This window comes from Triturus cristatus, chromosome 8, assembly GCF_964204655.1.
Source record: "Triturus cristatus chromosome 8, aTriCri1.1, whole genome shotgun sequence".
Classification (NCBI taxonomy): domain Eukaryota; kingdom Metazoa; phylum Chordata; class Amphibia; order Caudata; family Salamandridae; genus Triturus; species Triturus cristatus.
The window spans coordinates 1,026,342,027-1,026,365,991 of NC_140591.1; the positions used below are offsets into that span (position 1 = coordinate 1,026,342,027).

General features: G+C 44.4%; 1 protein-coding gene across 1 annotated transcript in view; it reads right to left on the reverse strand.

Annotated features, from left to right (window-relative positions):
* Positions 1-202: 202 nt before the first annotated feature.
* The window catches only part of PRKX (protein kinase cAMP-dependent X-linked catalytic subunit), a 395,625-nt gene continuing 371,862 nt past the window's right edge, over positions 203-23,965 (reverse strand). Inside the window, exons 7-9 of the mRNA XM_085622583.1 lie at positions 19,953-20,030; positions 14,037-14,197; positions 203-1,424 (exon numbers count right to left, since the gene is read on the reverse strand). Of these exons, the coding sequence (XP_085478709.1) occupies positions 14,072-14,197; positions 19,953-20,030 (204 nt within the window). The 3' untranslated portion in view covers positions 203-1,424; positions 14,037-14,071. The remainder of the gene's footprint in view (positions 1,425-14,036; positions 14,198-19,952; positions 20,031-23,965) is intronic.

A 23,965-nucleotide genomic window follows, 5' to 3' on the forward strand; every position in this document is an offset into this window, starting at 1 on the left:
TCTGCATTCACACATTACTAGACTGCAAAGAGTAAAATGGATGTTATATACCCCAGTACAGTTTAAATAAGGCCTTAATTATAAAGCAACAGGTCCCATATTCACAAGTCAGTTTGAAGAGCTTGTATCTCACTGCAACATGTGCTCCGCCTAAATGCAAAACTATGTAGACACAAAAAGTAAACACAGCATAGGGCATTCGTGCAGATCTGCTAGAATATTCTATTTATTACCACTAAACATGAAATGGGGGGACATCATGACTGTGCTAAGGCGTTCTTCGCCTTAATAGTAGTAATAAACAGCATATTAAGCTTGGTACATCTGCAAATACACACATTTAGATTAACAGTGAGTTACCCCCCAAATTGTTGTTGGCCTGGTGCATCACAGTAGAGACGGCAAAATGAGAAGTCCTCTTTTAGCAAGTTAATGGCAAACAGTTGGGAGGGTGGCAAGCAATTAAAAAATGTACAAAAAATAAAATCTTTTGCTTTTTTTTTTTAATCAAAAAAAACATTTACTGATTTAAGTTGAAGAGGGAGCTTGAGTGAAAACGTTTCAAATATTGCTTTCATCTGTCAACTGTCTTCAAGTACCATGGTTGCAAACATACACTTTTCAGCATACAGTTTAATTTTCCACTGATATTTCTACATGATTAAAATCTACTTGTTCTCTGTGGTCTTCTTTTAACTGAGAAATTGCTTAAAAAAACATTATTTAAAAAATAAAAACCATAAACTCTGCAAAGTACAAACATTTACATCCTTGCACAGTTCTTGTGCATTAGTATAATTTTCTTTATATACATATATACTAATGTGTGCTTAAAACCACACAACTTTAGTATAAACTTAAACAGTTAGGTTCTACCAAAAGATTATTATAAAAAGGAAACCTTGACATGGGGGTAACCGAAAACATGACTAACCATATTATTTGTGTCGTGTTCCATGCACACCATATGAACACTTCTAAGCATTTACAGTTCTGCAAACTGGAGCAATGGGCTCGTTGAACGAGCTCACTGTGTTATGATTAGGGAAAATAATTCTGAAACATTACTTAGAATAAACTGGCACCTTTCACTGTAAAACAATTTTCTTCAAAAGGCTACTCAAAGCACTAAGCCTCGTGTGACAAATGCTGGGAAGCCATTTTGTTTGCAACTTGATTGCACTAAAATAGAAGGGAAGTTGACAGCTGAGTGCCACATTCTGCACAGTGTTTGGACTTGTCGTCACCAAAGTCAGGATACGATTTCCAGTACTTCCAAAAGCAAGAAAGGAACGTAATTGTCCGTCAATGTTCATAATAAATAGGCAATTGTACATGTATGATTGAAGCCACATGCGTCCACCCGTTCCAGGAAAGAACTTCAGTCCGTTGGCATACCATTAACACCAGTCTTCTTTGTGTTCCTGAAAGGAAAAAAGTAGTATAAATAAACGTTAGGTATGATCTAGTGATGCAACAATTCAAAGTCCGGGGGTTTCAATGGTACTTCTTCAGAGAGAACGTGCCCCATCTCAGGAAAACGTTAAAAAAAATATATCCAATTTTAGATATAAGGATTTTACAAGGAAAGAGTAATCATTCCCAGAGGCGTCATTTGACCATTGACAAAGCCTAACAGTATCAATTCCCAATAATTAGTATTTTAATATTTAAAAGATATGCATTGAAATAGCTAGTATACGATTAAAACTGGCCAGGTGAGTCACACCTAAATATAAATCAAAAATTGAATTTTTGTACGTTAAATACAAAAGAAGAAAAAAGAAAAGAAATATTCCACACAACATACATACAAATGCAAAACTAGGAAGGAATCCCATTAGCAACAGAGCATAATTATACAATAGACTAAAACAGAAAAGTGCATAAAAAGACAAAAGACCGTATGCTCATGATTTAGCCTACACACAGCTACTAAAGGCTCAAATACATTCATTAAATACAGCAGTCTATAGGTGTTTGAAGTTTGGGCTCTTCAACGAAATCCATCAAACAGACCATCAACTGGCACATTGGGTACAATCATTCCTGTACTGCTCATAACCATCAAATAAACGAATTAAAAGAGTTAGAATTTCGGTTGCTGCTTCTTTCATAAAGCCAATGGCCATTCACAACATCCGTTTCGGCATGATTGTAACATAAGGATCAACTAATGGGACAAGCGGAGCCCAACATCTGATGCTGGGTTGTGTTGTACGATTCTACGGTGGATTTCTTCAGTTGTTTTTGCCAAAATATACTGTAGCCTACAGGGACATTACTACAGTACATAGAATTCCCTGTACTGCATTAAGTATGGGTCAGAAACAGCCACTCTTTGTAACCATATCTGAAAAGCTTACAATTACGGTGGAGGCACTTGCAAAGTCCACACTTAAAATGCCCACATTACTGGTTCCATAACAATTAGCTATGTGATAGTGTAGGAGTTAGTGTAGGTTCCTTAAATGCCCTGGCCAGATGGTTATGCAAATATTGCAACACATTTAAATATTAAGTGTGATAGATCAGTAACTACTCTGGTCTTCTACAAAAGAAGCCAATTTACTCAAATTACCAAATGTCGTATCGCAAAGTAGGTTGTGCACTGGTGTTTTTTTCTTTTATAATCAGTTAAAAGTCGTGCTCACAGCACCAAGCTTCACAGAAAGTCCCACTTCATGCTTTAAATAGTCAAAAGGAAGTAGTTTCTCTTATAGAATTAGTTCTTCAAGAAAATAGTCTGCTTTATAATTCCTAAGGACCCTTTAAAATGATCACGTCCTCAAATGAGAGCAGCAATCTCCTGAACAGAAGAGATGGAGTGTGCTTGACTTTTGGGCCACTCTCAAAGGAGGGTGTAAGCATAAATCCATCAGAAGTAGGGTGTCTGGAGCCGTGGGAGGATGCTTAAGGCAGTCTATGCGTTTTATTTTGGATTTCATTGATAAGAAAGTAAAAGTGCAGCTTTCCTTATCAGTGGCTAATTGAAATTATGGGCCACCCCCCATTCATATTACTGCCACACTGGAATCTCCTTTGTCGCACCTCATACGACTAGATGGTACCAGGGTTGGAGTCACATAGCAGGGGTGCCCCCAATGGCCAATCTTATCCCTGCCAGCCTCTTCTCTGCATGCAGACGTTCTGAAGCATCCCAACCCGCGATAACTATCAGGCGCGGGGGCAAGATTGGAGCCGGACTTCTCTTCTTTCTGTGTCCGCGACATCACAGTTGAGGCCCTGGTGGTGGGGGGGGGGGAGGGGGGTGGGTCAAGCCCTCCCTGTTCTACTGATGAGCTGCGGCCTTGGGTGGTGATGAGACTGGGCCTATTAAATTGCCCCTTTGGTGTCCTGGTCGACCTTTCTCCTGATTAAGGGTCACAGGGGGGAGTAGGTGTGCACACTGAGTGCCTCTTCGACTACAGCTCGGCCGGACTACCATATTCTAACCCATAATCTAACCCACCGGTTGGTGATCCCTTCCCCTCTTAGGGTGGTTTCACAGAAGACGGGCAGAGGCTGTGGGCCAGCTCCATCTTACATGCATGGCTGGCACTTCCTCAATCCTTCACCTTCTGGTGGCCCACGTTGCACTAACGTACATTATCCACCATTTTTTGATCCTCCCCAGTCATCCTCCTCCAACCCAGACGACCCAGCTGCCTTCCAGGTGTTCCAATGGACAGCAGTAAGGCCACTAGACAACTTTCCTTCAGAGCGGTGAATGGTGGGGGGTTGGGGTGGAGGGAGGGTGCAGGGGGGAGCAAGAAGCCTTCATAGATCTTGTTCTGAAGGAGATCACATCGGTGAGAGCAAGGCTAGGTTACATGGACATAAAAACTTTGGACCTTGTGGTCGATGTGAAAACATTTGGAGCGGATCTAGGCTCTCTTCCATTCCAGACTGGATGGCCTGGAACAACACACATCCCATGTGGAAGAAAGATTGGACTTCGTGGACACCTTGGTTCTGAATATTTAGCACCTCAAACAAAAAGTTGAGGACTTGGAAGATCGGGCCAGCAAGGACAATGTCTTTGGGGTACCGGAGAAAATGGAAAAGGGCAATCATGTCTGGGGCCTTCTGGGGGATTTCAATTCCCAGTGCTGGGCATGACTTTCAGCCCACAACCTGAATTTCAAAGTGCCCTCAGGTTAAGCGCACAACAGGAATCACAAGAGGTCAATGCACACCCACCAATCATTGTCTGCTTTCTTCAGCATAAACAGGCTCGCCAGGTTCTCTACTTAGCCCAGAAATATGGCCTTCTATGACACGGAGGGGCACAAGATCCAACCATGTGGATAACAATAAACTGCAAGCTTAAATGACTACACTGAAATGGAGAATTGAGTCCGCTTCCTTGACAGTTTGGATGACCACTGAAAGGACCAGCCTGCCCTGTCTTCTTCAGACCTCTACATCTGTTCTCGTCCTTCAGACAGAGGACCATCCCACTGCAAGGCAGTGTCCTTGACACAGCTTCCGCAAGCAAGCTGAACATGACCTAGCCGTTCAACATGTGGCTGAACTCACACAGGAAAATTGTAGGGAAAATGCTGATCGCCTTTGAAGCAGACCCAGGGATCGAGCAGTGCCTTCTCTGTGCAGCTACCTAAGATTGAAGGATGAAGTCAGCCGAGTATTGCCAAATCCTCTTCTTTGAGCAACGATTGCTACATATTCTATACTATGCGCTGTAATAGGCTTCTGTGGTTGCTGCTGACCTCTTCCCAGCTTCCCTCCCAACTTTCCCTCACAGGGGCCACCATATCAGTGTCCTCCTTCCTTCATATTCCCCTTACTCTGGCTGGCTACATGATATTTTGCAACTATGGACTCACCACATGACAAATAAGTTACTTACCTTTGGTAAAACCATATCTGGTACAGACAAGATCTAGCTGCAAATTTTTCTTACCTTTGAATAATTCCCAGGTGCCAGAATGGATCCGGAAACCTTTCTACAGCACTACCCCTGTTCATCTACAGAGGGCGTCAAGCGACCCTGTAACGACATCGTCCACCATATGTGAAGTCAACAGAGTCCATATAAGCCCTCCCCTGGCGCACGAACGTCAGTTTCTTCTGCGAATACTTTCCACGCTTAAACGTGAAGCCATGTATAGAAGCGGCTATGGAAACAGTGTGCCCAAAAAGAATCGTCTTTTGAAAAATGTTAATATAAAAATCATCTTTTTTTCTTTATCAATAAAGGCGTAGGAGTGAACAGAAGGGATCTGGAAGAAAAGGAGAATCCATTCGCAGAGAGGGGAGGATGGGTGGGTTGGTAAGGAATCTGCAGCTAGATCTGGTCTCTACCAGATAAGGCGTTACCAAAGGTAGTAACTTATTAATCTGATAAAGACTTCTAGCCACAGATTCCTTACCTTTTAATGAGATACCCAAGCACTACCATCCTGGAGGAGGGTTTTCAAACAGATTCCATAAAAGATCCCAACTAGGCTATCCAGTCTGTATAAGAAAAAGAGAGAGAGACCGGCTGCCAGGAAGGGAGGTGAGGAAGAGGACTTCCCACCAGAAATAATATGGAAAACCCAGTAGGGAACAGAGTCTGCAACCGTGCAAGAACATGGTAAAGGCACCATGGCAGAAGAAGACAAGTTGGAAAGAACACTCCATATAAACACGATACGACAACGCCCGCCGTAATGTGAACCGGCCTAAGAGACGGAGAGGCCGGTCAAAGACAATGGCTAAAACTATGGAGCCAAAGCTCTGCGCCATAGAAGAAATTTATGCAGATAGCACCAACCAATAATTTAAGAAAGCATTACGGACAATAACAACAATCATGGCCATAGACAACGCGTGGCAGAGGAAACACCTCGAGAGGGAAGGAAGCTCTCTAGGACTAAGCAACTCAATCCCCCGAGAGGGGTGGGGAGCAAGAGCAAAGAAAGAAGCATGCGGAGGTTCCTCCAGGATACTAGGAAAAGCGCAAGAATGCCAGCAAAGCACACTCTGCCCGAGAAGAGAAGCAGGAGAACATGGTATACTATTGAGATACCCAATAAAAGAAGGTACAAAGAATATATTACTAGACAGGTACGACTATATCGATGTATAATATATAAGCATAAATAAATGCAGAAATTTACACTGCAAATGTTCCCAAGAATGGTACATATTAACGTCAGCGAGCTGGCAACAAGCCACATGGCACTGTTCAAAAGGGAAAGGTGGAGGGGAGGGGGTGTGGAGATCACACACCCCAGTCGACAAAGTGAGCAGATAGAAGAGAACGCTACTGACTGAATGGTTACGATCAGGTAGTTGAGAGACAACTGAAAAGAAAACAGCAGGGGAGAAACAACCCGGTTAGATGATAAGAGAAATAAGAATACTACGGAAGCTGAATCAGATTGCTAGTCCCACCCTAAAAGAAAGACGCAGCAGATAAAAAAAAATCTGAGAACACAGTATGGGAAGACCAATTCCATAAGTGAAGGTCCAGCCAAAGAACCAGTGTAAAGAACCGAAGGAACAGATGGAGAGGCAGAGCCTACAGCCTAACAAGTGTGGAGGCCAAAGTAAAAAGTTCTCATTTGCACAGAACTATCTGTGCCCGGACAGCAAGTCAGGTAACATCAACGTCACCCAACATTGTATTTGGTATGCTCATCAGTACAAGGGAACCCGCCAAAAGGGGCGGAAATGTATCCCAGGTTACAAAAAAAGAAGGAAACTCCCCGGAAAGAACCTCAAGGGAACACCAACCTCCGCACGAATCAACCCAGAGAAGGTGGTCAAGGCACCCATGTCCAAGAAGAAATGGAAGATAAAAAGTAGCCATAAATCCTCAAAAAGGGTCAGAACAACAGCCAGGCCAGTAATGAAATGTCGGGGTTGGTATTGGAGTTACCATGGGAATGCCTCCAAACCGAGAGTGAAAAGCAACAGTAGTGTTTCACAAGGCAGAAGAAGATAAAAGCTAGCCATGCAGAAACACAAAAGAGAATGGGTCGGTCGAGTAGGCCACTTATGTCAAGAGACAGACATGGTATGTCCACAAGGAGACTAAGAGGAAAAGGGAAGAGAGCAGGAGCCAGTCTTGCCCACATATAGCGAGAGCTAGCACAAAAAGTGTTAACGCCTTAAGGGAGAAAGAAGGGACACCACCTAGGTTAGGAGAAGACAGTGCACTCTAGGATAAGAACCATGCCCTGTCCCTTGCATATGCTAGGAAAGAATGGCACCAGATAGGGCAGAAGGAAGGGACCTCTGGCTAGTGTGGAATAACACTCAGAAGGGGGCAGGGGGTGGCGAGAAGAACCCCACCAGCTTCCGACTTGCACCAGTGTGCCAAAACATGGTATGTGGAGGCCCCTACAACGGGTAATATAGTGTCCAAAACATATGGAGGAATACCTGTAAGACATACAAATGAAGGACCCTGTATATCAGGGAACGAGGCAACAGGGCATCTGCACAATACCACGAAAACACCCCAATCAGAACTGGGGTGAAAAGCAAGAGAACATTGTGCAGTCACTGGTGTAGAGACCAACCAGACCGTTAAATAAGATACGTCCCAGAATAACCAGGGACCACAACCTGCCATCGACAGGGCAAAAATAAAATAAAAGAAAATGCCTGCTGGGGCAAGGGCACAACAACGAATGCCACCAGAGTTGACGAGTGAAAAGAAGAAGCCAACTGGCATCGCCCTATAATGGCTCACACAGAAAAGAAATGAAGGAGGCCATCCCTGGCCAGACTGAGTACGGGGGGATAAGAGGACGGTATAGCAACCAGGTATTAAGATTTCGCTCCACTCAGAGTTTCCAGAAAATGGTGTAAGCGGAGTCTCCTTGAAAGCCAAAAAGATATTGACCATCGAAAGGCATGTACAGCAAGGTGGACCGAACAGTCTCAGAGAAGCCAGAGGTGTGCTGCCAGGACCACAGGCGAAGAGCTACGAAAAGGGCCATGGTTCGTCCGACTGAATCTGTGGTATCCATGCCACAACGAATCAGCAATTGAGCCGCTTGACTGCCATCCTGAACCAGAAGAATAAGAATGTCCCGAGAGTCATCAGGGACAGAGGCTGTATTAAGGGACCGCAAAGCTGAGCTGGTGGCAGGAAAGGAGATATCGACCATGAGCATCTATACTTTTAGACACCCTGTCTGGAGGGATGTCAGGCACAACACTGATGTCGGGGGAGGTTGTAGCAGCCTGAACCACAAGGTTGCACAGAGTTGGCTGACGGAAAAGGCAGAGCGGGTCTCCAAGGGCAGGATGGTACCTATGAACTATAGACCGGTCCACGGAAGCCCTTGAAATAGGTTTAGCCCAAATGCCCAACAGAATACCAAAGAGTGTGACACTGAAGGGGAGCACAATTTCAGTTCTCATATGGCCCTGTTGATACACCCCAATTAGGGGATCAATGGCCACCTCCACATTAGGAAGCTATAGCCCCCAAAGCCACAGCAACTCTCCACAAAAGCTCAGCCAAGGCCAAGCTCACCTCTGAAGCGAGGCTAGGAGGAGAAAACAGGCCTGAGAATGGGAAAGAGTCAAGGCCACTAGCCGCACCAAGGTTAGACACACAATTAAACATCAAATGAGGCTGAGGAATGTTCGGTATGCTATCACCAAAATACCTGTGTTCCAAGGGGGAAATAGCAGGGGGCTCCTCTGCAAGTGGAGGAAAGTAGCCCAAAAGGAACTGTTCCACAGACACCGTTCCAGACATGGAAGAGCTGACACCTCGGTGTCTAGGAGGAGAGACAAAGTAGGGGAGATTGGCACCGCCAAAGGCGGTGCCGCCAGATCCAACACTACCATCCCTGGTGGGAACCCCAAAGGGTTGTACACCAGCTGATAAGTCTATCACAGATTCGGAGGGTCTCACTGACACCGAGGGAGGTCCTGCTAGTTTGGAGTCAGTCAAGACCTCACTGACCTGCTTGAATCTGAGACGCGCACCAGAGGGAGGCTCAGAACCAAAAATGGCATGGAGAGAGAGATAGTATGCCCTCATCTGAACTAGAGTTGCCTTGGTGTCGAGAAACCCTGGAAGGCCCAGGGCAGATTTGCGTCTGACTCCGAAATTGGAGGAATAGGGAGCATGTCCAGCCCACCATGTGCACACTGTAAAGTCAAGGAAGGCTGCAGCGCCTAAGGACCTAGGGAGCTGGCCCTCGAGGGGTCCTCAGAGGAAGAAGAGGACTGTAACTAACGAGGGGCCATCGGATACCGCATCACTAACAGTGCCATGCGGTGCTCCTGCAACATCAACGACTGAAGCTGAAAACATGAGCCGCACTATTCGGAGTAGGGTGTGCGCCCAGGCACTACATACAAATAGGATGAGAGTGCAAGGAGACATCGTAGCTCACAGCACCCTGAGGATATCCAGAAAAAAGCACACTGTTTTGTAGACAACGACGAGGTAAGACAAATTAGGCAGAGGTACCGCTTTCCGGATTCATGTGGAAGCGCAGAAAGGAAGAAACTAACTTCAGTGCGTCAGGGGAGGGGCTTATATGGACTCACATCTGGTGGACAATGTTGTTACGAAGTCGCTCAACACCCTCTACAGACGTGCATGGTTACAGGTGTAAAAAAAGAAATCAGGTACCTGGGGATAAATCAAAGGTAAGAAATCTGTAGCTATACGTCTATCAGATTTGTCCCTTCAACTGCCTTACTGAGGTGGGTCACTTCTCCCCCCTCTTCTATTTGCTTGTGCTCTCTTCCTGGAAGGCAATAGGTGGCATTGAGCATGTCCTACCTTTATGTAGCCTTAGGGTCCTCCCTGTGCCTTGTGGCTAGTGACTCTGCTGAGGTTTAGAACTCCCCAGGCTTCCTGACACCACCGCAGCAGCTCGTTGAGCCACTCGGGATTACCTATCCCCTATCACCCACCCTCACTTTAGCACCTTTCTTCCTCTCTCCCCCCACCCCACCCAACCCGTTACCTCGCCCTAGAAGGACCCACCCCTTAGTTACCACCCGCACAGGGGTACGGCTGGTTCACACCGAATTACATCCACTGCAGGTCTCCCTTCTCGACCTTATGCCCTTACTTCCTTCCTTTCTCTCTACCTCCTCTCCACTCAGTCTTCTGCTTCACCAGCCCCTTTGCTGTGCAACCCATGTTCCACTCTATCCCAGGGACCACTTCACAGCCCAGAGGTGGCCCCTTTGGTCTCCACACAACTATGCCTTTAGTCCTCCTGTATCCCATCCATATCCCACAATGCCAACAGGCTGAACCACTATGTCAAGATACTCTTATTTGGCCTTTAAACGGGTGGATATCGCCCACCTCCAAGAAACACACCTTTAGCCTACCGAAACCTCTAAACTCTAGAGAGACTGGATGAGACGGGTCCTCTACAGTTGTCACCCCTTCGCCTGACCAGATGTCAGACTCTGGGAGCTCCAGGAAATGTGGGGTTGCCATTCTGACATAGAAATCCCTTCCCTGTTTGTTATTGCACTCCTGGACTGATAGAAATGGGAGTTATACCCTTGTAAAAACTATGGTCAATGGGACTGTTCGCAGCGTGGGCTCTTTGTATGCAAAAAACAGATCAAAGGGGCCTTCCCTCCTACAATTCAAAAGAGTCCTGACAGAACTTGGGTCCATGTGCATTATTTTAGGGTTGACTAGAACCTGGCTCCCGACATGACCCTTGAATATATAGGCCAGCTGACATGGCAAGCGTTACTGAATGGCACATGGGAAGACCATGGCGCCTGACATATGATACCTCCTACACTTGTACAACCGGGATTCTAGGTCTCTCCTGCCCATGCCTCACAGGCGCAGATTGATTACTCTCTTATTACCCATGCGACCGTGCCCAAATTGATGTTTAGCACATTCCTATCTGACCATGACCCAATTTGTCTACTCCTTGACTGGAAACTCAGGACCAGCCACAATTGGACACCATAGCGATTTAATACTTTGTGTGATAAAATGCCCTCGGAAGAGGTACGCTTTCAGGAAAACCGCACTACTTACCTGTCTGAAAACAAGGATTCGGCCCTGCGGGGAAAGCCGCAAGCCGGGTACAATTACTAAGACACAGATCGCTGGCAGGCATCCCTTGAGTGGGACATTTGACTGATGAGCAAGTACTACGTTACCTACCCAGACAGTTTGCGGCGTCAGCTGGAGTAAGCAAAAATGGTCCTTAACGCCCTTTTCACTACCAAAGCGGAGTACATGCTATATCGACTTACATCCCCACACTACGGACAGGGTGAGAAGGTAGACTGATTATTGGCTGTTCAGTTGTGGCAACAGGAAGCAGAGATGGCTATCCCAGCCATCAGTGACGCCTCCAGTAACAATTTAAAATAATCATAAGATAATGCAGATGCATTTGCAACACAGTAAAAGAATTATAGAGTACAGGCCCACAGCACTCTGAGGACACAGAGGAGCATTTTTTCCAGGGCTTCCACCATCCACGTCTTAATAGCAAGGAGAGGGCACTCCTAGCTAGGGAAATTACTAAAGTAGAGATCTCCTAGGCTATTGCCACCCTCCCATGCAATAAGGTCCCAGAAGAAGACAACTTCCCTGGGGAATTTTACCAATGGACAAAAAAGGAAGAGCTGGACCCTCATACAATGCCCATAAATTAGTTGAGGCGGTGGGCCACCTTAACCTCTTCTCCACCAGGTTCCCTAATCCCGGTTCTGCCCAAATCGGCAAAGTATCCACTCCTGAGCAACAGTTATCGTCCAATACCTCTACCTAATGTGGATGTTAAGATTCTAGCAGGAATTTTGGGCACGTGCCTTAAAAAGTTGATCTGCACCCTCATTCATTCTTCCTAGGTCAGGTTTGTGTCGGATAGGTGCTCCCAAAACCACCTACGATCACCTGCTGACGTCTGATGGCTTTGAGGTGCACCGGAGAACCAAGTATCGCTCTCATTCGACACAAAGAAGGCATTCAACATCAGAGACTGGGCACACTTGTTTTGTACCCTTCATAGATTTGGTCTTGGTGACTACTTTATTACTAAAGTTAAATGGTTATACACGAATCCGATAGCACAGGTCGACTGTGGAGGGCTCCTGTCGGATTCCTGTTGGAGTTGCAGGGTAGGCACAGTCAACACACCATGCAGACTGCTAGAGATGTGATCACCCGGACTGCGATATGCTTCACACCCTCCATCTCCACACCAAGGGACCTTTTGGTCCAAGATCGTACCGCTCTGATGATTTGAACCTGCCTGTCCCCTTTCTTGGGAAACTGGTTGTTATACACAATATGGTCTGCCTGCCCACACTGACTAATCTCATGTGGCGCTTGCTATCAACAGCCCTCACGGCCAAGCAAAGATTTACGTACTGCCCCCCAACCCCCGAGGCTGACCTACTCTGAATAGTTGACTGAAATGTACAAAACTGCAACTTATGAGTGACTTCTGTATATGAAGGACAGGATGTAGCCATTAACTCAAGTGTGGGCTCCGTTACTGGATGCACTCTACATGGACGGCAGTCGAGAGGGCAGAGCACCCTAAGCATCGACAGGGATCCTGGACTTTTGTTCACTGATTGAGGGAGCCCACCCTGTTCGCCACACCACATCCCAATTTCCCCCTCCCCTTCCACATCCTGATTCTCTCACCATCCCACCAGTACTGCATCTCGCCGGATGCAGAACTGTATTACCCACTAGAAATGTCTCTGAGGCACTGTCTCGCTCCTTACTGCTTTACATATCTCTCGGTTGTTCCCCCCTCTCCCCCACCAGTTGCTGTATGTATGGTTTTGGTGAACAGTTTCCATACACTTGCTGTACCTCTCTCTGTTCTTCCTTTGCATTGAGATGTACTACTTGTTATTACTGTCTTGTCCACACTCTGGGACCGTTCTGCAAAATCACTTCTTGTTCAATGTACACCCTTGTGAGGACAAGGTTTTGTCACACAGTGATTGACTAGTTCCTCAGCAGATCCATGTATTCATTTGGAGCTCGAGCGTGGGACATTTTGCATCTTGAGTTTTTCATTCTGGTTTTTGTACTTTACATTGGATGCTTTGCACGCTGTACCCTGACCTGTAGGTTTTGAGAATGATGAGGTTTACAATGTAAATGTGCTTTTTTCCCATGTACTACCTGAGCGTGTTCGTGTCTATATGACCCGGCTGCGGAATCTGTAACTCAGTTCCTTCCCCCTTTTTACAATGAAGGATTGAAACACAAAAAAGGAATGTGGTTACACACACACAGGGAAATGTGTTTTGCCCTCATTTGTCAATCTGAATAGTACCAGGCATGCACTGCTCTACACAAACAGCTTCACAGGAAGTGTCTGGCCCTTTCAGTAGATGGTCTCCACAGACAGGATCTAACGGGAACTGAAATGCCAGAAATGCACTGATCCCTACTAATCAATAAATTCACACAATGTACGTCTGGCTAGGGCAGTCTGTAAAACTACCAGGAAGGAAAGTGAAGGCATCCTTTTAGGATGAGAACCCTCATTCACCATATAGTGACATGCTTCATCATTACCTTTCAGTAGATGGCCTGGTATTTACAGGCTGAGAATGGCAGAGATAAAAAATAGGAGACAAATATTCATTGTAGACTCTTGCGGGAACCTACACATTGGTGATGATTATACAACTGGTGAGGACTACCTTCCAAGATCTGCATGTAATCTAAAGACTCAGTATATTTTAAACATGGCATCAACAAGTGCTAAGGAAAGAGTTGAAGGGAGTTGCCAAACTCAAGACCCCAACAAACAGTAAGGTGCCACAGAAAAAACATGGAAGTGGAGGCCTGACTACATAAAGTGTGCTTGGGAAAGTGTTAGGACAGAGCTAGAGTTCAGTAAAGCAAAGCATCTGGCCAGGATGGCAAATTTATGTTTTGCTTCATGTTTGCTAGTAAGCGCGCCCTGCAGCCCTTTAGGAATGGCTACTAGAATAGAAGAGCAGCAGGAAGAAAGTCTACCTATGAATAGTGGTCATATCCGGACCCATGCTTTGCATTCTATGCATATATTTACCTTTCATGACATGTCTTGACAAATGCCTTCCATTTTTAGAAATTTTTAAAAATTTCTAAATCTTTCGGAGCTACTGGAGGACTCTTGTTCCAGTCATCTTCGGGATAAGCTTCAAAGTTTGATGTATCTCCTTCGTGGGATACTTTGGGCTTGATAGGGGGCTGTCAAGAAGAAAGGGGAAAAAAACACATTTAAGTAACTTCATTCCTTATCCGTGGCTTCATTAAAGTCAGAAAGTGGTTAGTGACGGCAGCAGCTGCTAAAATATGGACTACGGAGAAACCAGCTTACTTCGAACATTCAACAAACATATGCATGACAAAAATAATCACAAAAAACCTAAATTGCCCTAAAAAACATATGCAAATTTTAAGGACTGCTTATTTGCAAGGATTCATCATAAGCCATCAGTCGAGAACATGCACGGACTGATAGCAAAGCCAGAAACTACCTATGCTGCATTTAAAAAACTGTCAGTGTTCCAGGGTCAGATGAACTATACGGCAAATAGGCAACCCTTATGACAACTAATGCCACTGGTCCTGCAACCACAAAAACACAAATATTTCTGTCTGCAAAATAAACTGCCAAGTATCTTCTTTTGTGCTTTGATTTTTAGGGGATACAGAAGTCTAACAGTCAAGGCTTACTACTCTTGGAGGGTAGAGCGGGTCACACAAGCTAGTTCTGCATCATGTATTATTTACAATGCAGACGTTATTCCGGGTAGTGCATTTCATTTTAGAACAAGCATTGGCATAGCCAATAGGTCTCACTTTTGGGACCTTATAAGTGTTTAGCCATGCAACAGATGATGTTGTTGCACCAAGGATATTGTGCTGCATAACTAAATACTTATAAGGTTCCAAAAGCTAGACCTATTGGCTATGCCAATGCTTGTTTTATAAGGTGACGATAAGATGTGCAATATATACAGAAATGGGGTATGCGCACTGCCCAGTCACATTTCCTTTTTTACCTCCAAAACTCCTGAAGGAAAAGTCACCCATCCAAGCAGAGGCACCGAATAGCGGAAAGGAAAATCGAAGCAGTTTCCTTCATCATGTTATTGGTTGAGAAAGAAAACTGTATTAAAACGCACATTACTTAAACAAAATCGTACATTTTGGGCATCTCTTTGTAACTTCAGAGCTCTTCAACCAATATTTACCTCATCAGACAGCTCTAAAATATATATTTTACTGGCGTTAACTCCCGATTTGGTGAAAAATGGTCAGAGAGACCAAAGTTATTGGTGGGATAAAATTGGCATTTCCTTAATGGCAACGGTGCAAATGCCCTTATGTAATATTACCCAACCGAATGTAAATGTCCTATTGGGGGCCAGGAGGGCTTCAGAGGAGACTGCTTCCAATGCACACCCTTTTTGGTGTCTCACCTCACTACAGCTTCCACTGTCGAGTAATTATGAACCACAATGTGATAGTATCAAGCAGATCACACAAACGAGGAGCCATAATTGTATTAAAAAGTCAACAACAGCTAGTCTCAACGCTCTCTCGGTAGAAGGATAACAAGGACATTAGATGTGTGCAGGTTTCTCCGCAGCCTGTATGTGCAGGAGAGAGCTTGCATGAAATAGGCATCTCCAAGAAAGGCACAGGAAATGGCTTTAATAAATCGGAAACCAATGCTATAATTCATGGTTTGCTAAAAGGTCAGCCATCGCTGCTCACCGTGCCCTGTCCAACACAGTCTGGATCCTCGGCAAAGAGGCTGGCGCGATGCACTGGCACAGAAGTAGACCTCGAAATCACGGCAAATTAAAAAACACACCCGCTCCCAAGCTGCTGCGAAGGCGCAAGCCAACCACAGCGCCTTGAACCCGGAGCGCAGCGCTCTGACGGGAACTGGCTGTAAAGCCCACGAACCACAATCACTTACAGAGCTATGAGCAAATGTCAGGAGCTCAATTTTATAAAATAGCCTATTTGTATTTGACATAAATAGCTCCGTTGAGTTAAAAAAAAAAAAAAAAAAAAAACACAAAACAACAAAAAAAAAGCCCTCCCGCGAGTGGTGGGAGGAGGGGCCATCGTACGCTAGAGTAAAAAAAAACACAAAAAAAACAGCAACAAACAAGGCCCATTCCGCGAGTGGTGGGAGGAGGGGCCATCGTACGCTAGAGTTAATAAAAATGCTACCGCCGGCCACAGCTTGCAGTGCATGTTCGCGAGTGGTGCACATACACTGCAAGCTGTGGCCGGCGGTAGCATTTTTTGAAGCCCTTACTTAAAGTCTCGCCAGACCAGCGCAAGCGCTGGGTCAGGCGAGACCTAAAAAGGGATAAGATTTGTGCCAAGTGAGGCAAATTAGCTTAGTAACTTCAAGTCATCAAATGGCATAAATTAACACTTCGGGTAATTATTCGGAGACACTCTGAATCTTAATGGCCAAAATTATAGTAGGTGATGAGAAAACTGAACTGCGCTATCCTTCCGGATCACTGGTTACCTCCAGTGCCTATGTACATGCATGTATATATAGAGATAATTGTTTTTCTTTCAGAAAACATTGAGAAAAATTGAGTCTTCAAATCCATGTTCTTCCAATCAAAGGTGTTTTAGTTCTCGGAGTTGAACATCCAACGTCAAATTCTCAGTTTCAATTATTCATCTCTTTTACACATACATCCATTGTCACACATTGTAACAGCCGGCACGTTTCACCACTAATGGGCTCGCCACTGTAAGATTAGTCTTGATTTTCTCATTCAGATGTGTCATCAATTAACACACAAAGCCAAAAACGTGCTTCCCATAGGACCATCTTCATATTCTAGTCCACAATATATGTCAAACTACGGATTCAATAGTGAAAACATCTTTCATATAGATGTCACAGAGCATTTGATCCACTCCCCATTAACCAGGTATTTATAAAGAACGCAGAACAAATTCTCTGCACCCCATGCTACGGGTATCTCCACCAACCCAAGCATAACCTATTGATACAACCAAAGACCCTGTACACATCTCTGCCAGGGATATGGACACAACAGCAAAGACTTTTTGTCAGTCAGAGTATGTAGGCAGGAGCTAACCAAACGTCTTGCCTCTGGTCTGAGTCATTTTCTTAACAGGGGTACAGAGCTATTCCAAGTACGTACAATGTGAACTTTGGTAAAGACAATCGGGTCAGTCACAGCAAGAAACAGTGGTACTTGGGCTCTAGCCCACTGACCAATCAAATTTAAATTTGACCCAAACCATCTCGATTGAGCAAATTATTTTAAAAACTGTTCCCAGATCCGATGCACCTCCATGCCAGCTAACTACCAAGGTGAACCTTTACTCTAATTTGCATATTAGAGCCAAACACCCTTTGTCCAGTCAGAGGCTATTTGTTTGTGGGTCTCGACATTTCAGGCATAGCTGATCTGAGTATATGGCATATGGGAGGGCAGCCCCTCTCTTGGGGTAGTTGTGAAGCTTTTGCATGCCCACGACCAGTCTTTTCTTGAAATGTTGCAGTTCTCGGGTCACCAGTTGCAATCCTGGAGCTTGCTTGCTCCAGGGAAAGTAAACACAATGGCTCGATCCTGTGACATTCTAGGTTATGAACCCGATGACTATCAATAAGTTGCCTATATGCCTGATATCTTTTGAAAGCATGATGGATCCCACCCAACCTCAGAGCCAAGAGATTTGTTGTACTTGAACACTTGCCCCCAAAACATTTGTGAACAGCAAAGGAAATGGGATTTGGCACCATTCATGTGTATTAGGCTAGAACATGCGTTTGGGCACCGCGTTTTCCTGGAGAACTTGGTGAAGTTATTTAAGATTCAAATGTATATAGTTCAAGCAGGCTGGTGATATGTAGATTTTATTTCTGACAAGGATAATCTAGACCCAGCCATAACTAAACCAGTCTTGACCCTGCTCCCCATGGGAAAATCCAGCCTGAACTGCCAGGTCAAGTCCTCCCTGGGCAGGAAAAATGCGCCCGGGGACCGGTTTCAAGGTATGGTGGCGTGGTGAGCAAAAAAACTATGGATTAAACCCAGATCTGTGACCAGGGGAGAATGTTTGCATTTTTCAGCATTTGGTCTATCATTTGTTCTTTTTGCTTTGTTGACTTAAGAGGGAAGGATATGCCCAGGCATGGGTCCTGTGTCCACTGTGCAACTGGATTCAAGCTAGCCTGGCTGATGAGGTGCAATACCCCGAAACTGTCCCAGGATGCTTGTTTACGGTCCAGGTAAGACAGCATACTGGGACAATTCAAGTTGGTACCCATGAAGTTACTGTTCACATCTCCTCTGGGTACCTCAGCTCCGGCTTCACTGATATCACTGCCAGGGACTTTCCCACCAAAACTTCAAAGGGGAGCCTCCTCCTGTGTTTGTTCCAGTTGTCTGGGCTTCGTCTTTTGTTCAGTCGGCCAGGGCTGTCCCACCCTGGTACAGTGTGACAGCTAATTAGCAGATGCATAATTTCCGCCCCACCCCTTCCTCCGCGTGTTTCACCCCACTTCCTTACCTAATGGGACTTTGTTGACCTAAGGGTAACAAAACTGCATTCTAATGCAGATTCCCCCCATGTGTATAACACAGTAACACTGCAAATAAAACACTAAACCATACCGACTTTACTTAGGTGTGCCCACTAATATTATAAGGCTTACCCCAAGTCAAAGTCTGACCTTGCAGAGTCCACACTCTGGGTCAGGCCAACTGTGCGCATTTTTTGGGCTGCGCGTGACAGTCTCACAAGTGCAGTCAGCAAATACATGTTTTTGTGTAACCAGCCAATTGCTCATTAACCTAGCTGCGTCACAGTGACCTTATCTAAAATGGTAGACACTGGTGGTAAGCAAGCACAGTACATTTACCATGTGATTACTGTGGATGAACCACAAATAGTAAGACCACACACAGTAAAATATCCATAACCGGACGATCAAAAAAGCAAAAAATCTGGGCTTATTAAATGGGCAGAACCCAATAGTTTTATTAACATTGAGGTCCAACAGCGAGGGTGCATCAATCCATTTCAGAGTAGAGTTATCATGAGTTATCTGTGAAGTTCTGTCGCAAGTTAAGGCTGACCAGCGCCATAATTCATGTGATGACCGAGAGCTAGCTCTCGCACTATAAAGACCAGGAACATTACAATTGTTAACAAAGTGGTGCAATAAGGTAAATCTGCACTGGGCAGTTCACAACTAACAGGAGTTTTTGGGGGGCGGGGGAAGTGAGGAGCAGGGGCTAGCTAGCACACAGTACTTTCAAAAAGCATTCAATGAAGCACTGGCAGACCTGGATATACAACCATGGACAAAGTGCGCCTTAATGAGCATGCAAGGTGGACAAGTGGCAGTTTTCTAAAAGAACCAAGACACATCTGACAGTTGCAGCCACAAGAAAGTCATCAAAAGCACAGTGGCAATGTTCTATGATGACTGAAGTTTGAGAATTACAAAGTCCTCTTAATGAGACAGGCCCTGAGTGCACCAAAGACCAAGAAAAATAGGATGGCCAAGGATTGAGGATCACAACATTGAATAGGATTCAATTTATGTAAAATGCGGCATAACCTGAAACTTTTCTTGCTATTGCAAAATAATGACATATGGTTAGGGCTAATGACTTGTAGGTGAACCGATTAATCAGAAGTTGTGTGCAGAGCTGCCATCTCAATTGCAAGCATTGAAGGATATTTGCTTTCAAGGGCAACTAAGATTTTCTTTTCATCCACTGTCATTATTTGAAATAAAATTTGTATGAAAAGAGTAAAATACATTTAACCGCAGATAGGAAAGCAAAATATTATTAATATTGTCTAGTTAATTTAATAGTAGGACATTATGCTAAAAATCAAGGAGTAAAATTGTCAGCATTAACATTGGCAAATTCTAAAAGTGTGCATCATGATAAATTTGATAAATTACCTTTAGTTTTCGCACAGGGACATCATCCCAGTCTATAGATCTGAACCATCTGTGTCGCTTCACATCATCTGAGCCATTCTAAAAATGATACACAAAGATATTTGAGAGACTAACACTTGCCAAACATGATTTTGTGTGTTTGTTAAAATATCAAAAAGAAAAAGCACTGTAACAATTCAGAATTGATGAAGTACAACAACATCCATGCTTCCATTTAGGTTGCGCCTTCAAATCTTAATATGTTTATATTATACTCTTTTAAAAATGATCCCTAAATATTCAAGCAGCAGGAAATTCTAATATCAGATCAAAAACACGACCACACATTTGCAGAGGACCACCTTAATGCTAACTGTACTGGAACTATTTACTTGCACACTAATAAATGACTATTTGCGTTAACTGCTCAGTCTAAGAACAGTTAGTGGATTATGGCCATTTGAACACCCCTGGTGATTTTACAATTGGAAACCTTGTGTGCACTTTACCTGTTGCTGCTAATTTGCTTGTACACTTTAGTTCACCGCTCTGCATGTCACCATACAGAAAAATCCGATCCCAATTTGTGAGAAGTAGTTGGTCAGTGAAGACTGAAAGAATGAGGCGGACTGTTTGGATCTTATTTCCTATTAGTCAAGAGGCCCCCGATAAGCAAGACATTTATACTGCTAGACTCGTCGTGTGGACTTTACCTATTGTAGTTCATTTCCTTATGCCTTTTAGTTCACTGCTCTGTGCGCCGTCCTCTAGTAAAGTCCTATCCCACATAGTGAGAGGTAGCAGGTTGGTGGAAAGGGAGGCAGAAACTGTGTTTGGGGCTTGGCTCCTGTTGGTGGATAATGCACTGATAAGCAAGAAATGTTGGAGAGGCGTGAACGTGGCAAACATAGTGCATTAAGTATGTTCTTCTGCATACTGAATGTCAAAGCTCCTATCTGATGAAATGGGATGCTATATGGCCTGTGGAACAATGTGGGCATTCTAAGTTCCCCCAAAGCTCCCAAAAAACGATCAAATTATTTTGGTTTAGGTAAAGAGCTGAGCATGTAGTTTTTTCTGAGAATCAGAAACCTTGGATTATAAAGTGAGTTCTCTGACTAGGTCTCCTCTAAATCTCCAATTGCAGAAAATAAACTTACTATAGAGAGTAGTTGGGGGGAGGACACCTGAGTCACTGAAGACCTGCTCACTGAGAGAGCGGCTCAGCTGGAAACAGGTCTACATTGTATCGATGTTTCTAGTGAATGTGCTAGGGATGTCTCCCGTGAAGACCGCATCCTCACAGGCTTCAAGAGGTGCTGCAACTGCAGGAAGCAGATGTTGCTTATGGTCTGCCATGTCATTGTTCTTATGTGTCTCAGATACTAGAATGATTTGAGGTCATGCAATAAATGCTCCCTGATGCATCCAAAGGCCATTAAGAAAGAGGCAACTAAGCTGTATATTGCATAGCATAATAAAAGGTCCAACTTAAGGTACAGGACAGATTCCTGCTCCATGTTCTGGTGCCGGCTGAGGTCCCAACCCTTAGGTAAGTCTAGGATGAAATCCAAGGACAAATCAAGTCACAAACACCAGAAGACCATAAGACAGTCCTCCACCTACTGCATCTGCAGTCTGAATTTTAAAGGCGCAACTTTGCCCCAGTTGTCACATTCAGACTCTATTCCATAGCTGAAGAAAATTTCCAGGGTCCTTCTTGACACCACACAGGGTAGAGCCTGCAAATAATCAATGCCCAAGATTTTCTGGATGATTCCAGAGCCTTCTTAGCACCTTTGGGCCTCATGGATCCACTAGGGCTGCCAGTCTGACCTCTGACAGTGGGTACTGCCCCAGAGCTCACTGACTCAGTTAAACCTCTGTTCGGGCGCCTCACTGGTGCCGGGGTATACCGCCATTCGTTTGATGGAAGCCACTTTGGTTAGAGTCTGGCCAGGGTCTGTCCTGGATTAATTGGTGCCTGTCCTAAATCCAACAAAGAAGTTGATTTTGCATCGGGAACAGTATTCAGCTAGTTCTTGCCTTATGCCTTGTTAGGAGATTGCTAAGGCTTAGGCAGATTGTTAGAAGACTCTCCAGCAGTGCCTTTACCTTGGCACCAGTATCTTCACGGACTATTTGGCTCTGACTCAGATGCCTTACAGGACCCTCAGGATGTTCCAAATGATGGGGATAATGAGAAGGTAGACAATGTATTACCCCCTCACTTTACTGATGATGCACTAGACTTTCAAGATGCCAGTTTGCGTCATACCTTGCCAGAGATGTAACTGGATTCCCTTTGGAGTCCCACGCTGAGGAAAGTGTCCCCTTTGCTGTGGTGGTGCACAGGGTAGCAGAGGTACTAGAACTGCAGTTACCAACAGTTGAAACCAACGCTAATCATCTTAATGAAACTTTGCAGCCAGGTCTTGCAACTTCAGCGCCAGTACTGCCTTTCAATGAAACCCTGATAGACACAGAATTCTGCTTGGGCTAAGTCATGCTAGGTGCTGCCAGTCAACCAAAAGACAGGTGTCGCAGACCAGCCCCAGGTGACCAAGCCTTCCTGACTCAGCACCCAGCAGCAGGAAGTCTCTTGGTGCAGACTTTGCCCCTCAAAGTCAACATCCAATGCTTTCCTACTGCTCCACTTGATGAGTTTATTTGCCAGTTCTAATGACTACTAGATGACCTTCGATAGTGCAGATGGAGGTCTGTTATGAAAGAAGTTATATAGTTGGCGTGTTCTATCCCTGCTATTGAAGGCAATTTGGTTTTTAAACCTTGATACCTGGGTTACAATTGCATTAAGTGAGAACTGACGCCTATGTGGCAAAATGTATACAAGAGAAGAACGCTGGGTAGCTTACCATCTTCCATTCCTAGAGTTCGCGCAAGATACTGCACCATCTAGCACCACTATCAGCCTTCAGTGCATAGTGGATGTTCGGAATTATTACAGTTAGACCAATAGGCTTGTAGTCAATCAAACTCAGGTGTTATTGTTTTTGGCCAAGCTACTTCAACAAAGGGAAGGAGGTCAGTGGTTGACGTGATTATAGAAAGAGAAAAGACGAAAGGGCATACTGCCTTTAAGGCCTAGTTGGGAAAAACAAAAACAATGGACCCCAATGAGTTGTTCAAAAGAGCAAATGACCGACTTGTAGACTACCGGTTAAATAAGTTGTATAAATAGACTGTCACTAATTAGCAAGTTATCTGAATAGTGACAAAAACGTACAAATGTGAAACAAATAAACTCGATGCTGAGAGAAATGTGTATTAATGTGTTAATCATGAGACAATTGGGCTCAAACACATGTGAAATGTTGACGGCGGAGTGCACTGTGATTTTGTTAGTGAACACTTTATATACAGTGCACCAGGGTAATACAAGAGGACATAAAGGAGTTATACAGACCAGGGACCAAGTCTCTGTCCATTCCAAGATATTGCGTCAATTTTTATATATTCGGTTCCTATATTATTGTTGGGGTTTGAAGAAAATGGCTCAGTCCTATATTTGTGAAAGTGTGAATTTGTGCTGGTTGGGATGATTGTGACTGTTGTAGCAGGTATAACTTGAGAATTGTGGGGTGCTTTGTAAAAATGAATGAATTTTATGATAAACTGTAAGAAATAAAGCTAATCAATGCAGACTGGAATTTTCATGAGATGCTAACTGGTTTTTAGTTTCTGTGTTGGGAAGGTAGACTCCTTAATGTCCATAATGTTGGTTTCAGCTGAGCTTACTGTTAAGATTTTAATTAACAAAGTCTTAGTTTCTTATCTCACTGATTTTCAGAGTTGGCACCTCACAAAGTACTATGCATTGCCACACTTCCCTTCGTGGTATTTCAAGCCATACTACAGGATTCTAACGTGTTAAACATATAACTTTATCCTCTCAAAACAATGCACAACCTGGTGAAGATACATCAAGGAGGCAGTCAATGTGGACCCATGAAGACAAGACTTTATTGGAAGAGCCACAATTGCTGAGTAAGTTTCTACTTCTTTTAGGTTAC